Source organism: Dreissena polymorpha, chromosome 1 (assembly GCF_020536995.1).
Source record: "Dreissena polymorpha isolate Duluth1 chromosome 1, UMN_Dpol_1.0, whole genome shotgun sequence".
Classification (NCBI taxonomy): domain Eukaryota; kingdom Metazoa; phylum Mollusca; class Bivalvia; order Myida; family Dreissenidae; genus Dreissena; species Dreissena polymorpha.
The window spans coordinates 117,131,222-117,149,447 of record NC_068355.1 but is presented as its reverse complement, the minus strand read 5'-3'; the positions used below and the strand labels follow the sequence as shown (position 1 = coordinate 117,149,447).

General features: G+C 34.4%; 1 protein-coding gene across 2 annotated transcripts; it reads left to right on the top strand.

The window, feature by feature from the left end:
* Positions 1 to 573: 573 nt before the first annotated feature.
* On the top strand, positions 574 to 15,337 carry LOC127846399 (scavenger receptor cysteine-rich type 1 protein M130-like). 2 transcript variants are annotated; one of them, XM_052377618.1, is made up of 17 exons: positions 575 to 774; positions 1,032 to 1,076; positions 1,438 to 1,520; positions 1,883 to 1,954; positions 2,499 to 2,616; positions 2,915 to 3,157; positions 3,384 to 3,552; positions 4,596 to 4,723; positions 5,745 to 5,904; positions 6,100 to 6,209; positions 7,445 to 7,573; positions 7,939 to 8,086; positions 8,315 to 8,493; positions 8,771 to 8,915; positions 13,050 to 13,228; positions 14,388 to 14,544; positions 15,033 to 15,337. In XM_052377618.1, exons 1-17 carry the CDS (start codon positions 756 to 758, stop codon positions 15,211 to 15,213), a joined length of 2,265 nt encoding a protein of 754 aa, XP_052233578.1. In that variant the 5' UTR covers positions 575 to 755; the 3' UTR covers positions 15,214 to 15,337. The 2 variants fall into 2 exon arrangements, with proteins under 2 accessions (XP_052233588.1, XP_052233578.1); XM_052377628.1 differs by lacking the exon at positions 1,032 to 1,076 and having other exon boundaries at positions 574 to 774.
* Positions 15,338 to 18,226: the final 2,889 nt, after the last annotated feature.

The following is an 18,226-nucleotide window of genomic DNA, read 5'->3' as shown; positions in this document are numbered from 1 at the left end:
TTTTGTAAAGTAGGCGTTGGTATCAAGACCATGCACTTATTTTACGTTTCGACATAGTTTACATTAAAGGTGGGAAAAACGACAATGATTCATAATGCAGTCGATTTTGACATTAAATTAAGCACAGTGGTTTGTTCATGCGCTTCTCGCAATGGCGACCATTTGCAATCAACGTGTCATGAGCCATTTGAGTAAGGTTGGTGGTCACCATAACAACCAGGTTGGGTTTATGTGATTGTACTCTGAGGTCCCCCCCCTAAAACACAAGACGACGCCAACAACTGAAAATCTGTCAGTAACAACCTAACAGCTGGGAGTTGAAGCTATAATTCACAGTTCGTTCTATCGTGTGTCTAGTAAGTTTATAAGACAGGAATGCTGAGATGCATGCATGCAATTAAATTCATGGGTTTTGTTTTAAGATGGTTGTATGATAAATTGCTTTACTTGCACTTGAGAACTTAACGCTCCTTGAAGAGAGAGGTTATAATGCCATACAGATAAGTGTTAAGGTTTTGTTGGAAGACAGCATTTGTTTTCTTGTCAGTTTTCCATCTTTTCCATTTTAAGTAACAGACATGGACTGTGTTTACAATTCTACGTGCTCGACTTCATCCTCTGTAATTGTAAACAAGCTTAATTAAGATGTCACATTGACCTCACGTGGTCATCAACTAGTATTTAAAGGAAGAACACTGGGCAGAACAATTAAGGACAGGCAATTTCCACTGAACGAGTTATCAGTTTTTGCCGAAATGGCTTTTATGCGCAGCGGTAAGTCTGTCGTTTGCTAGATAATGATTTGAGTCAAATTATATACTTCATGAAATATTGTATAAATGTGTATGTATTGTTAAGGATTTTTAAAAATAAATGTTTGTTTTATGCTTGAAATTATTTAAATAAAATTAAACGAAGTAAGCAAACAGTAAGTATGGTTTAAAGAAGAAAGATACAGCTTATGGGGTAGCATGCTTTGAGGTCGTTTTTGATCACGTGTAACCAACATAATGCTTTCAATACTTTTTCAGTCACTGCTTTTGTGTTGTTTAACGTCGTATTGATACCGTATAGCGGTAAGTACATTCTACAGAGAAGAGACATATTTAACATTTGGGCGGAAGCAGGTAACATGGTTAACATGCAGTCACAACTTAAGGCTATATAACAAATTTACCGAATGTAAGCGAGATTTGGGCACATACATTTTACATCTTCACATGCGATTCTAAGCATGGCCAAACCAAACAAGGGGACTCGCATTCACATACTTATTTCTTAAATATACGTTAGTTCAGCACACCTTTAAGTTTGACTTTTGTATTAATCAAATATATTTATAAATACCATTCAGTTCAAACACATATTTCATTTTCAAAAAGCATAAATGAACTCATTTCATAATTGTAATGTCTCTTAAGTCAAATTACTTTGCAGCGGATTGTTTGGTGTGTTCGCACTGTACAGGAGTAGCGGACCCTAACGCGTGCAGAAGTACACAACTATGTTCTCCGGGTCAGGTTGTAGGTCTTTTGTTTTCCATGTACAATGGTCAATTAGCGGAATCTTTGCATTATACATCGTTGATTTCGAACATTGAAGCAAAACGATATAACAGTTTTTGTTTTTTTTTGTTCAGTTTTCGTTATGAATCATAATCAATCAAAATTCTAATAAAATGCAGCACATTTTGAGAGGATCTCGCATGTAAAATTAATTTCATGTTCAATTGTTTGAAAGGTATCTCAATTTGTGAGCCGATTGTCGGGAAAAAAACGATTGCAATTGTGTGCTAAGAACATTTGTCACTTAGTAACATTATACATTCACTTCAGTCATATTTACTTACGGCAAAGATTAATTTTTGAAACTTCTGCTTTAGTCGTGCTTCCAAAGAAGCAGGACAACTCAATCTGGCACGGTCACCTATGACATGGGCTGCATGGACACACAGGTGAACTATATATAAGAAAAGACCAACCGTCACACTGCAGATCATGTTTGATAAATCTTTGGTAAAACCACGGTTGAATGTGTTTGCTTCTTTTGAATTGACTTCAATTGTTTGATGAACTTTCTTTATTGTGTAATAGTTGTAAACGGTAACAAAACTCGCCTGATTATTTTTGTACGTTATTACGTTATTTCATAATAATCTTTCTCTCCACTAAGCTTTTCAGTGTGCGATTTATAGTTGTGTCTCGTTTACGAAAACTGTGAACGAGTTAAAATGTCAGTGTTACATTAAAAAGTATGATGGTTCTATCGCGCGCGTGATATATGTTAGGTTTGTATCATTTTATGAGTTGTGTTTGTTGTTTTTCGCGACCTACTAAATATTCAAGCATTTAACTAGTTCAAATAAAGGATATTTAATGTTTATTTATTATTTACATTATTAATATAATTATTCTTTGAAGTAGTTTGTTTGCTTTTGCAATATTTTCTAAAGAGATAAACTCTTCATGTATTAAGCTGTATTTTATGTTTTATCGAAGATTTGCGCAGTTAATCTCGGGTTACCAATAGTTGGAAGGTCGATAACCAAGAGAGAGAAATCCGATTGCCAACAGTGTTGTTCCGTTGACAACTGCAATGAGAACCTTTGTACACTCGGTACGATTAGAAATACCGTGTTGCATACGCTCGAAATAGAAGATACTTTTAACAGAAATATAACGTTCTGACTACGCCTACTACAGACCATTATTTATTAATATATTTAATTCCCCGTGCATTAAGATTGCATGTAATAGACTAACAACACTCAAACACCATAACTTCTTTACTAGGTGTAATAAAATTCGCTTTCTGATGTATGTATAATATCAAACATATTTGGTTAGCATTATTTGCTAACAATATGGGTGTAATTCCGATACAATCATGGCCACTAATGTATTCTATCAAACAGGATCATTGACGCAATCCTTCTTACTATTCGTCGACAGCCGAAACAGTGCGGTGTTTAGAATGGACCTGGCGACACAAAGTTATGTTCTGATCGAGTCATTGAATCCCGTCGTTACAAACCCAGTGGCTATAGACTACGACTATGTCCACCAGAACGTTTACTGGACGGACGTCTTAAGCAAGCTCATCGTTCGAGGACACGTCGGCGGAGCCGGAACCACAATAATTGAGTCATTGTCTAGCAGTACGAAGTATTAGTGGTTATGTGTATACATTCGTGTGCTCAACTCTAGTTCTGATTATCAAGTTACGCAATTGCACATAGTTGGTTTTTTTGCTTTATTTTCCACAAGATCCATATAATTAGTTGTTTGTTCATGTTGTTTATTTACTCGATGTTTTATTACGTTTGGCATCATGTTGTTAAAACAGTATACAAGTTGGTTGTTCTCTTGTTATGTCCTCCACAGGTTCAACTGCGGACGGTCTAGCTATCGACCCTGAATCACGGCTGCTGTTCTACACTGACACCGGCACTGATGTGATTGCTGTCCTAAATATCGACACAAGAAAAGAAACTGTTATAATTGACAGCGGTCTGGACCAACCTAGGGCCATCACATTGGATGTAAAGCAAAGGTTGGCACGATCTTACTGTGAAAAAATCGCGTGACCGCGCCGCTATATGCAACCGTTAGGCAATTTGTTTTTTTTAGAATTGATTTATGAATTTTGTTATATGTGTGGGGAGTTAAAACTATTCCAAAGTCTGCTTACCCATGTCATTACAAAGAATGCCGAGCGCAATATCAGTAAACATATTTATTGCTGTTTTAGCTGCGTTTTTTATTACAAATCATACCCTATGGTATAAGCAACGAGAACTACTTTATTTTGACTTTGTTGTTCAAGTTAGACAGGCTTTGGTCAAAAGGTGAGTATAAATTATCTAAGCGGATATCGTATTGAAAGCGGACGACTCGGAACGCATTACTCAGTAGAAAATATAACGCATTGCACGCTATCTGAAAAAGACGCTTACATGAAAGTTCAAAACGTGCCGTTTCTTTATGCACCTTTGGAATTTGCGCTATGCTTGATTGCAAGTAATATTTTCATTTTTCGCCCAAGTGTGACTGGAATTCTTTTAATAAATATTTGCAAATGAATCGTTCTAGACCTATCTTTGTACCTGCATTCATTATGTGTCTTTGTTTAAAGACTTATTCAACGGATGTGATGAATAAACTGGTTCATCTCAAATGTGAACACCTTCTCGGTATTGAACGAACAAATTTACTGGCAACGCTTGTAACGCATTTTATCAAATAGAAACATCGAATAACATATTTTGAATGTGTGGTGTTAAAATAATGTTAAAATTGTCAAGTTTAAAATTATTATATTAGAACGTTTGAAATGAAGTTTGTTTAGAAAATAATTCAGTCCTCCTCAGACCATAACTTTTGATTTAAATCAGTGAATGTGTGGGGACGCCATTGATGAGATATACGAAGAATGCTCACAATAATTAACGAAAAGGCAAACTCAAAGAACATGTATTCAACCATAAGAAAAAAACAACATGTAATTATAAAAACAAGTATTATATAAAGGCAAATATAACAAGCCAAACATCATCTTTTTTTGTCTTACTATTTGTCTGCGTTAATGTTCGCTAGGAAAATGTATTGGACCGATTGGGGATCACATCCAAAGATTGAGGTTTCAAACTACGATGGGACAAATAGACGGATACTTGTTGATTCTGGACTACAACTTCCGAACGCTGTCGCATTAGATCCAACGGGTAAATATTTGCATTAACGAGATTTCCGGTATAAAAGACATTATTCAAATAATATGTTCTGTATCCTGTCTGGTCTGGATATATGCATCCACTAACGATCACAATTTAGAAATCTTTATGTATGCAACTTAAAAAGTATATCCGTAGATGATCAACTTTACGAAATCAACAATGCTTATTACTTATTAAAAACTTATATCCCATCAAAACAACCCCTTGTTATATTTAAACTTTGTAGCCATTACATATCGCGTTAATAATAGTGATGTCATTTTGTTATTTATGTTGACATCATTTGATGATCGTTGTGTTTTGTGTCATCCAATTTATTATAGACAGAAAAGATGAAGCTGGCTGGATAAAAACAATAGTTTTAAAGGGGCCTTTTCACGTTTTGGTAAATTGACATAATTACAAAAAGTTGTTTCAAATTCGCAAATTTTCGTTTTAGTTATGATATTTGTGAGGAAATAGTAATACTGAACATTAACCATGCTCTAAAATATCCATTATATGCATCTTTTGACGATTTAAAAAACTGAAAGTTATAAAGCATTGCAACGCAAAACGATTGAATATTTTGGAGAGTTCTGTTGTTGTCGCTATATTTTGTGAAAATACGAGGATTGCTTATATAAAGCATAAAATACTTGCTACATTGCGTGAGCGCGGATGGCCGAGTGGTCTAAATGGTTTATACTTTTACTCCAGGAATCCAGGGGTAAGTGGTTCGAACCCAGTTGTGGGTTACTTTTTTTCTTTTTAAATTTTATTCTCGACCTTTCACTGGAGCTTTTTAGTTCCAATGTTTACAATTATAAATATAAAGCATATAATGACAAACTTCAAAACATGCAAAAATATGTGAAAAGGCCCCTTTAAATTCACAAATACGAACATGTTTATTAATCGACGAGCTAATGTGAACTGATAATCTTTACTTAAAGACTCTATAACATTCTGTATTTAACGGTAGCCTAGTAATCTGTATGTTTTACTCAACCATTATTTGTGTTTGAAGATGCTGTCATTTACTGGGCCGATGCCGGAACTGCCCAAATAGAGAAAATGAACCTCGATGGCAGCAATCGACTAACTTTGTCGAATGGCGGAAGTACATCGCATTACTTTGGTCTTGCAGTTGATGACCATGCACTTTACTATACAGACTGGAACCGAAAGTAAATTGCTTTACTTATATTGAATACTATGGTATAGTTATAAACAATATGTTTAAACAGTGCAATTTTGCACTATGTTTTGTTTGCCTGCATTATTTATTATACGCTTACGAGTTTGCGAGATATACTACAATTACAAGAGCAAACTTACAGTTAGTGTGATTATAATTACATGTGTATACTGATTTACTTCAGTTCTGTGATGACATTGCCAAAATCCGGTGGTACGGCTGTGCCTTTCGGCAAACCAGCTTTCGGCCGTCTGAATGACATCCATGCATACACCGGCCCTCAGTCAAACACAGGTGGATCATGAGCAGTTTTAACATCAAACATGTTTTACGTCAATCAATTGTTTCCCGAAGGCGCATATAGTTAACATTCTATTATACATGTTCATCCGTCTGTTTGTTTTTTCGTAACTCCTTACGTCCGCAAGACTGGATTCTTCAATTTCTTAAAAGGCCTGTTGATACTGTGTATACTGAAATAGCAATGTAAGAGAATGATGCACCACCTGTTACACTATAGTTCAAAGATAACATATTGCTATGAAACCCACTGAACTTTAGGTGTTCTGTTCGTAATTTGCGTTTTTCTTCTCATCCACCCATCTGTTTGCTTTACCCCCCCCCCCCCCATTAAGAAATAAATAATATATAATCATACATCAGACAAGTACATAAGATTAAAATGGATCCTTTACTTGCTTAAGAAGTGCTGAAGATACATGATGAAACAGTATATGCTTATGAAGACAAATGTGAGAACTGTGCTTTTTAAATCAGAGGTCCAAAATCAAATTTCTTGTAATCTAAAACATTACCAAACCTTATATTGTTTTACAAAGCAGTGCTTAAAAATTAGCATGTAAAATTGTATGCAAAACGTTTTGGGTTTGCCATACGTTTGTTTATTAATCCGCTTCTTTTATCATCTGTTAATCCGTCCGCCTGTCCGCTTTAACTACATACAAATACATTATATAGTGTCACAAAAATGAGGTCAATTGACAAGTGGCATTTATCAAGAATAAAATCACAGTAGACACTGAATTTTCTTGACACTTTGAATACACATGACTTCGTATATGGTGTTTAGCGCGAGTAAGCATCGTAAAAATGCTGTGACGAATTGACATTGGATTTCATTGAAAACATTACATATACAATATAGTAAACGCTATGTTTGATTATGATTAAATGTTCCAGACGTTATCTGGTCTTATTTATTTGAAACTTTTCTATGATGTTTTTGGTGATTACAACGAACGTTTTTAGTTGTTGTTTTTATTTGTTTTGCAAATGAAGAATATAATGAGCTTTTCATCTCTGTTTATTCTATGAAATTATATTTAGAAACGAGTTGACGTTCAAATAGTTGATGTTAACAGAGCGAAATATATTAAAATCAATTCGATCTTAGTGAGTTCTTCTTGGTCTTGCGCAAAGCCATAGCGTAATTCGTCACAGCCTTTTGGTAATTTGCGCAAGCGACTTCGTTTTAAGTGCATGTATATATTTATATTTATTTTACCAAGGTAACAACGCCTGTGTTGATGGTAATGGCGGATGTGATCATATATGTCTTCCACTGGCTGGAAACAGCAGGACGTGCGTTTGCCAACAGGGGTACACTCTCCAGACTAACGGAAAATCTTGCAGCGGATGTAATTATGTCAACAAAATACGTTTTTATATATCACGATATCATGATTTATAAACTATTTTGGTTATACTATTTTGTTAAAATATGAACGTTGTTGTATGGCAATCGAGTTTATTGTCGATTTGTGTATAGTCGTCTTCATATGTTATTTGAAATATATTTATTAAGGCATAACACATTAAAAATAAACATATAAATTGGGTATGGGATTAAATTTATCCGTATTGACGACCTCTCCCGAAACATGTCAACGATTGAGAAGTCATTGTCGAATATTTGTACACTGATGCCTTCAGAAGACACTACGTATTTAGAGCTTAAAACAGCAAAATACGTCGACGCATCGTGATCCTTTTGCACCTTCAGCTGCAAGCGTTCGTCTTACTGGTGGAAACTCCACGAGTAAAGGTCGCGTTGAGGTTTCTCTGAACGGTGGTTCGTGGGGGACAATATGTGACGACCGTTTCGGACCTGAAGAGGCCAACATCATTTGTTCCATGCTTGGTTTTCAAAGGTATCTTAATACTCATAAATAATGTAATACTTCTTAATTGATTTAGTTTCAGTACATGTTGGTCTACATCAATCAATCGCAAGTACATAGACACTGGCAGAGTGTTATTTGAGAGTTGTGTAAGTCATGTTTTGGTATCATGGATTTATTTACCTTTTGAAAATGACATTTGGAGGAAAGATCAGATAAGATATATCGATATCATATCGAGCGCTATTTTCGTCACAGGACAGGTGCTATTGCGAAAGACAAGTCCTATTTCGGTCAGGCCCAATCTTCGCTTCCAATAGTACTAGATGACTTGGACTGTATTGGCACAGAGGGCTCAATTCTAGAATGCAGTCATAGTCCACTTGGCTCCACAGATTGTTCGCATAACGAAGACGCAAGCGTCATATGCGCCTCAGGTGGGAAATTTTCAATCATCTGATGTCTTTGGTTAAGTTTCAGATCATCACGTGTTTATCAAATAAACATGTATATATTTATGTATGTATTGACGCCAATTCATAAAACAAATAGATAAGGCAGCTTTCATTCATCATTAGAGCAAGTTAATCATTAGAACTAACCAATAACCGAAGTTGACGATGCATTGTTATATTTTACCACCTTATTTATAAGTGATATCTTCAGATACAAAATAATGTGTACGCATATTCATCGCTCCTACATATTCTTAAGAGGGGCAGGTGTACCTATCTGGAACCGACAACAATTACCAAGGACGTGTGGAAGTCTTCCTGAACGGACGCTGGGGTACGATTTGTGATGACAGCTTCGGCCAGAATGAAGCGAAAGTCGTGTGTGGAATGCTCGGATTTCCCAGGTGGGACACTATGTACAGGTTTAATTGAAAGGTTAACCCTGTTTAAATCTCTAACGCTTTGTATTGACCGATCCAAGTCGGTCTTCAGAGTTTTCATCGTTTTATGATTTAATTTGGTATTGTTTTTTAAATGAAGTCTAGTGGGCATTAACAAAGAAAATTGCACTTGATATATTTTTGCCGTCTTGAACTGGAATAATATTTGTTATCTCCGTAAGAGTATAATAATGATGCATCAAAATTTCAAATTGAATAAATTACCATAATTCTTTTAAATCTTGAAATTGAAGTAAAAATGATCACTTGTTATATTTAAATGACGCATATAAACTGCCATCGACTTTGTATGTAAGGTTCTAAATTAGTTATATCGTAATTATTTGATACATCAGTTATTGAGTCATGTCATACGACTGGTAGTCTTCAATGATATTCAGTAGTGCATTTTTGACTACTGTTCTTTTATTAATAGCAACAATATCAAGTTACGAAATGCTGGCACATTTAACATTAATGTTTTGCATTGACCGTTCCAATTCAGTGATGTAAGATATACAATGTAATATTTAATAGGAATTGCATACGACATCATCTTTGTATTGCTATTGACTTACAAGCAACATTAAATAATGCTCCAACATAAAAGACATCCCAATATCAATAAAATGACTTAATCGAAAGAAACATACAGTAGTCGAAAGGTCACCGTGGCGTAGTGGATATTGTGTCTGCCTAGAGATCGACAAGTAACGGTGTGGATCCCAATTGTGGGGCGTTATTTAGATTTGCTACATAGACACCAAGTACTGGTACTATTCCCAGGAAACGGAATCGAGAGCGTTTAAAATAAGCTTAAAGTTTTCATGCAATCGAGCTAAAATAAATATGTTTAAACTAAAAGGACGTAGTTAATTTTAGCTACAAAGCGCCCAAAAATAGCTTATAATAATAAATAACGTAAATAGATTGCTATACAAAAATTTAGTACAAGTATGTATTAATTAAAATAATAATATTATGAATATGCTGATCTTATTATAAATAATTTGTACAACTAGTGCAATAAAAACAATGTCATATGTTTAAATATTAGAACAAGACGTGCTTTTTACATAAAAAGCCCTATATATTTACGAATCATATCAGTTTAAACACGCATACACATATACATCACGTATAAAGATATATCAAACATATAAACGTTACCTTAATTTGTTACTTTAGCAAACAAAATACAGCTCTATAAATATTGAACATAAAAAAAAATGAATAAAAGTAAAACAAAGCAACGCAAGAAAAGCAATATAAATGTCTTGTCACTCAAAAGCTGAAATTGATAGATAAGAAACATCACAAATAGTGGAACTTTAAAACAAACCATAAGCATTGAAACAAGAAGTGGCAAAGATCTATAGCTAATCTAAACCTGTATCTAGACAACAAGAACAACGATGAATGTGGTGAAACGGGAGGAAGTGATGTCAAAACTAGTAGTTCTTACTTCTTGAAGTTGTCTATTTAAGATTCTACAAAGTTTCAAGGATATTGATCTTAACCGCCTGCTTTAATGAGGGGTTGAATTGTACATAATAATAGCCCTTCATACATCGAGAAAATCGTCGTTAAAAATGTGTTCGTGCCATTTCTTGATTTATTTTGTTTCATTAGCCACAAACGTTCCTAGCTTAAATGACAATAGTTTACATTAAATAATAGAATTAGTAATTAATAGTGAGTTTTCCTAGTTTGCTGAGGTGGTTTTGTTTTTGTATTAAACATGTTATTGCCTTGCATATTTTTTTTATATTAGAATTTGTGTGGAAAATCGTTGGCGACTTGACTTTTTGTACGAACTTAAAGTGGATATGCACGATTTTGTTAAACATTAATGAATTTATATAAAATTGTTACGTAAAGAGCTTATTTTACATATATTTCAATATAAATTAAAATAAAACTTAAGACGAACATGTGTCGACAAATGCGAAATAAGCCAGCTATTTAATTTTCAAATCGAAAATGTCTGTACAGTCGAATTTGCCAGCATGTATATCATGCATGTACGATGTGAATCTAAATTTAGTTTTACGCATCATTTTAATTTCCTGGAACGATATCTATTCATACGACACACGAACGCTAACTCCGATCCTAATAAAAAGACGATTGCTTCTGTTATTGTAGGAAAATATGTACGAAATATCTTTGTCACAATCGTCTCGGGGCGCTAATTTGTCTTCGCTGCATTTCATGAAATTCGTCTTCAATGAATAATTATTCTTGCGTATTTTGTGTTATTGTAACATATTTTAATCAATATATTACAATTTAACACATATAAAAATTGTGCATGCATATCAACTTTAATCATCTTCCTTTCTCAAGTTAAAATGACAAGTTTGGTCATTGGTGTGTTCCAAATAGTAATACTTTGAACTTTATCTGGGTTTAGTACATAAGCGGAAAATAGTCAAAAGCCTTCGATCAGTTCGTGAAATGTTTGCAGTACACTTCCGATCCAAGGAATTCGTTTTATGTCCCACATTCACAAAACTGTTCAAAAAACACAACATAGTTCTTGGTGAGAGATCAAATGACAATGTTTATTACTACATTTAAAACTATTCCTCAAAATTAGTATATGGTTTTTTTGACAACTGGCTGATTATAATCGATAAGTGGGCATTGTTTTCATTCATAATATTGAAAAATAAAATAATATGTTTTGTTTTTTATTTTTAATGTGTGTATGTATCTCATTCAGTGGTTATCTTTGCTTAGATTGTATAAAATGTCAAGTATTCCATAAAAGTTCATGTTTATTTGTTCAAATCTTATCAGAAGCACAAAGAAGGGCATTTGTAGTAAGATTAACAAAACAAAAATCACAGTTTAGAGTAATTCAATCAATATTAAATGATTATTAGTAGTCACGGATTATCAAAAGTCAAACTACAATCTTAAATAAAATTTTCATTCTTGTTAGTTTTTGGTCTAGAGCAACCACAATATAGCCATTATATTTTGCAAATAATCACTTTTATAGTTAACTCTAACTTGTTCATTTATAGATTATTCTCTCTATATCAATAGCATTGTCTCATCTTAAACATGCACTTATACTACTCCATTTGGTTTTCTGTCATTACTCTAAGTATGGTATTTATCGTTTTTAAATCTATCATCGGGGAAAGAATCGTCGATCTTTGTTTGTAAACTAAGAAGTTCGCAAACAATATTTTTATAATAGATCTAATACAAATATAAACTTATGTCTCGGACTATCAATTTCTAAAATAGTACAGATTTTCCTTGCACCTCAAATCAAGAGTCATAAATAGTATTTTCATAGCCGTTCCTTGTTTGTTCGATAGAGTTGTGCTGAAAACATCATACATTTACAGGGAAATTCTGCACATCAGGAGAAGTCCAATAATAATTATTCTGTTATAATTGCTATCCGGAAGAACTGTATTTTTTTTATCTGTCTCCGTTAATTTTTATGTTTAAGATTTCTGATATCTCACAATTCTGAGCAGGTGTCTGATAGTTACAGTAAATATATTTTCCACCAGTGATGGTGTTTCATGTCTGATTTTTTTCAAGACTGCAACGGAAAAAGAGTGTTGTTTATATGACGTTCATTTTACTGTTAACAATTGGGTGGACGTTTAACAGGGTATCATTGGTTGATAGTTATTTTGTCCATTATTTCCTAAACATACGATGATTTTTTTATCTTTGTTTACAATAACTTATCTTAATGTAAATAACACTTTTTTTTCTTTCGTGATCCTGTTCTTAAATTTTTCAAACAGATGTTCCCTGTCAATAAGTTTTATCTGTTGTTGTTTTTATATTAACACTATGTTTTGTTGAAGTACTTGCTTGTAATTTTTATTTTTCAATATTCCGTTTGATTTTTTTAATGTTTCTTTTTTAACTTCATGTAAAGAATATTTAAAAACGTATTAATCCAATTTATATTAAAACGTTGTTGTTGTAAACTGGAGGGGACATGATCCCAGCTTTGCTAATTTCAATAAATAGTTGGTACAGTACTAGCAGGAAACAGTGGAAACACTAAATACTTAATTGTGCCTTTATTTCATTATTGCTGTATGTTGTTAACAGGAATGGGTCATTATCTAGAGGAGCTTCGGCGTTCGGGCCAGGTGTTGAGACGGAGCCTATCCATCTTGACAATGTCCAGTGTGCAGGAACAGAGGCGTCCATCCTGGACTGTCAGCACAACAGAGTGGACGTCAGTGACTGTGGTCATAGCGAGGACGTTGGAGTTTTATGTCAGGCGGGTAAATGTCAAATAAGGAGTGTCAATCTTCATTTTAAAATATGCTATGCTAGATCCATATGAAAGCCTTAGAATACTTGACTAGAACAATATTATATGGATTACACGAGAATTCGGCGGTCGAATGGTCCTCCTTTTATTTACGTTTTCCGAATTTTCTGAATTGTCAATATGCTGTTTAACTTTTTATTAACTCACATAATTTTAACTTTTTTAAAACGCCCGTTTAGAAAACGCTGTTATTATGGGAACAGCACCTTTGAGCGGGTGGTCAGCGTCCACTTATTAATGGCCGTCGACGTATCTGAAAATTTCCGTTTATTTAATGGTGTCTCTTACTCAAATACTTGTATCTCGTATCATTAAACTCGATCGATGTAAAATTCGGAAATGTAAAAAAATCAAATGTTAAGAGTTTAAAGAATATTATACTACATAATGCTTAGCTTGATATTACTCTTTATCAGTGTCATCACCTCTTTACGTCATTCTTCTGTAAAGTGTGTCTTAGGATACGCATTTGGTATGATAAAACTGTCTTTAAAAAGTAATGCATCAAAAAAGAGTTATGTCATCAGATATTAGATTTTAACCGTTATATGTAGTATGAGTTTCGCACTGATATGTTACGCGTACGGAGCATATAGGTTGTCCAGGACATTACTTTGGAAATATGCTACTTAATTTGAAATCATTTTATTAATAATTTCTTAGTTTAAGTATTCTGTTTGCGAATGTCTTTGTCTGGTAGACAGCTGTAGATTAATGACGAAAAAAGTGGATGTCACATATCAATGTTACAAATCTCCACTCCGTGTCCGTGAACAGAAATTATTGATAAAATCAATTTCCCATGTTATGGGTATTAAAAATAAATCCTATTGTTTGTGGAATGTTCCTAATTTGTGTTCCGAATTTTTCCCAATCGAATTCTTATTGTTTTCGAACTTTTTCAAAGACGTCGTTTGAATTGGCAAATTCAGTTGCGATTACCCGAGTATCGTTCTTTTTTGTTTGTGGTAGTTGCAGTTATGACCTGTATCTAATGCGTATGTGCTTGCCATAAATAGGCACTTTAATACAATAAAAGCTTTATATCCTGATACTTCCTGCTTTTACTTTAATCATCACTCACATAATCCGAATTTATATTTTATTAGATGCGTCAGTAAAAGTGCGACTTACCGGCTCAAGTTCCAACTTGGAAGGCAGAGTTGAAATTTCGGTCGATAATGGTGCAACGTGGGGTACGGTATGTGATGACAACTTCGGGACCGCTGAAGCGGGTGTTGTCTGCGCCATGATGGGATTCAGCAGGTATCCGTTAGAGATTATTAAGACACGACGACAGTTGTTATAAAACGAGTTGTTTTGAATTAGAGCTCAGGAATATTGTTGCCGATAATTGACGCGAAAAATTATAGATCATACCCGAAATAATATATTTATAAACATGGTATATGATGGAAATGCATGTTGCGAATGTTTTATGACCTACAATTAATTCCGGACCATAGTGTGTCAATAACAAGTTCATTCGTTTCATCAATCGAATACTGTATATTCAATACGCATTATACTTTAAGTGTTATCTTACACGAATTCCGCCAAATGATAACTTTGAAGCCAATATACTTTAATATTGTGTTAAGGTACAACTCGGAAACCTGTACCTGTATGTAGAGAAATACAAACAAAATGAATGACAGGTACGGTACGTCTGAAATTCTAAAAGGAAAAGAAATACGGTTATAAGATTAAACAAAACTATTACAAATAGTGCAAAAATATATAATAATTTTCAGAACCGGGGCAGCTGCTCGGGGAAGTGCTTATTACGGGGCTGGTTCATCGTCGCAGAACATTCTCCTTGACGACGTCACGTGTACCGGAAGTGAGTACTCCATAATGCAGTGCCAGCACAGTGTCGTGGGTACGAGCAACTGTGCCCACAGCGAGGACGTGGGTGTCACATGTCAGCGATAAACACCAATAGCAACATTATGTTTTCTTTTTTTCTTTCTTCTGTTTACCTTGATTTTCTTGATTGGGATTATGCAAGATAACATATAAATGATATATGCAGAATAAAGAATTCTAGAAGCAATAATGGTATTAATTGTGGTGTGTGTCAATTATAAAAACCAACGGCATTCGCCTGCAAACAATGGACCATTGTTGTACGAATTCGAATGTGTTCGAAAAAAGTGTGTTTTCTAAATTCGTTGCCTGCATACGTTGGTGCTTTGATGTCTTGATTTGTATTCAATTGTACAGTTGTCTTACATATCAAAAACCATTAAAAGATTGCTTAAATGACACAGTATGTATAGGACGAATACATTATTTTAATTTCGCAATCCATTGGTAAGTCATACTAGTCTTCTGCCAACATTGATATGTTCAGTGCAGAATTAGATACGCATTTCTCGAATAGGCAGCAGATAGGTCATGTATATTGTAAATGAAACTAGACAGACGTCAATGATTGATAAGAAACCTGAACCAGCATGACGCACATGAAAACCCTGTCGGAACGGAAAAAAATACGTTGTGAAAGTTGAACAAATGTTGTTCATAACTGCACGCTACGCCTGCGCCATATCGACCGGCCCGCGCTAGTCATAGAGAGCATGAAGTGCGTGAATTAAGTGGTGTGAAGAACACTCGGCGTGTTAAAGTTGATTGCTTTTACATTTATATCAGATCATTTCTATGCTAAGAAATAACTCAGTCGAGACATTAGAATAACGTATTTGCGTTTTGTTATTGAAAAACTCGAGGTAAATAAAGCTACAGAACGCGTTCGCTTTTATCCAGCACAATTTTATCTTTATCTTCAAGTCCAGTAAGAATAATGATCTCAAACTTACATTTGATAACATCCGTATGCAATCATGTTAACTATATCAACTCTAATGCTGATATTAATCGAAAAGGCAAGGTGTACATAAATGAAAATCAAACGCTCATCTGCATCAGCCTACGTCTGTTATTTGTCCCAAGGGATTATTGTTTATGAGTCCTTTCAATCCGAAAATATGTCAAGCGAACCACAACTTTTACAGAAGAGAACTTTTAATTATTGACCATTGATAACAAATCTATAAATTCTGAAAACAATTGCTTAAAGTCGGTGACGTTTGGGGACGTAATGGTAAATCCTTAATAGATTGCACAAGTTTGTAGTTTAAAGAAAAATATGAAGGAAACGAACATTAATGCACCACAAACATATTTTATAATTATATAACACATATAACGCGCCACAAGCGTATTGCCTCTGAAACGAAAATTCTACATAGCAACAGATGGTTTCATTGCAACATTTTATTTGCATTTAAATCGATTTAACTAAAAGGGGCTTGCTTCACAAACGGTGAAGCCGGAAGAGTTGTTCCCAGTCCATACACGGCGCACTTCTTTAAATCACAAGGACTCTCCTCCCTCGCGTAACGGAACCCTGCAACCACTAATCTGTGGACTTGACACCCAAAAGTGTCAATTGTGACTGAGGTGGCGCTGTGACCGGATATTGGGGCAGCGGTCCATCCGTTTGCTGGGCACACGTCGCTTTCAGAGAGTTCGTAACAGACCTGCGACGAATAATGATAATAATAGAATTAAAACTAAATGTTCAGTTTAGAGCACATGCAAACAAAAAATCAAAAAAATCGGCTATTGGTAAAAGGGGTATGATGACACTAAAAAAAGCAATTTTTCATTGTCGATTCGTGGCACCAGTTTTGCGAGTTTAGGCTTGTATTATATGTATTTCTTTTGACCTTGCAGTTAGGTTGTAACATCATAATCCAGTTATTTCGTTTCTATTTCTCTCTCACTCTGTTTTGTGCTCATGTTATAATAAACATGTAGCTTAATTCACCGTATAACCATAGACAACATAGAGAAATGTTCAGTAACTTCATTTTTGTTTATAACTTATATGACGTAAACGTTATTTAAAAAATATTTCAAGAAAGACACGGCCCAGACAGGAAGCCCAGTATCTGTAAAAACGAACTCTAGACATACTTAACTTCTTAATAAACGTTTACACAAAGCTTACTTGTGTATTTGAATAATAAAGTCTAGACAGGTAGGCAAAAGCATCTAACAGTAAACACATTGGACATGCACTTGTTTAATAATTTTGTTGTAAAAATGCAATGTACTAATTTTCACGACATTTAATGCACTAATATCAGTTGGACGTGAGACACCAATTAGTGAAACGGTCCGTTCTTTTATCTTATTAAACTCCCGTTTTGTGGGTTTTCTGTAAAGTTGTATGCGTCAAACATTCACCAGAGTTAGTCCCTTCGTCAACATATTATGTGAATATGCGATAAAATAATAATCATGCTACACGTCGAAAATCGTCAGTTTCTTTTGACGTCTGGCAACGTATACGGCCTTATGTAGAGAAGTCTCTGTAATGTTGCTTTATTTATAATTATTAAAAATAATAATAATTAATAATTATTAATGTCTAGACCCTTAAAGGGATGGTTTAAAACACAAGACCCAAATAGGGATAGATTTAACACACATTTATTAACTAAACCTATCAAAGCGCAATTACAAGCATATAACATACCGCCAGCTTCTATTGGCTGAGGCGGAGCTTATCATGCATGCATCGCTGACCATTACATTCTCTCTCTATAATCTACATCGCTAACCATTACAGTCTCTCTCTATAATCTACATCGCTGACCATTACAGTCTCACTCTATAATCTACATCGCTGACCATTACAGTCTCTCTCTATAATCTACATCGCTGACTATTACAGTCTCTCTCTATAATCTACATCGCTTACCATTACAGTCTCTCTCTATAATCTACATCGCTGACCATTACAGTCTCTCTCTATAATCTACATAGCTGACCATTACAGTCTCTCTCTATAATTTACATCGCTGACCATTACAGGCTCTCTCTATAATCTACATCGCTGACCATTACAGTCTCTCTCTGTAATCTATTTTCGTAC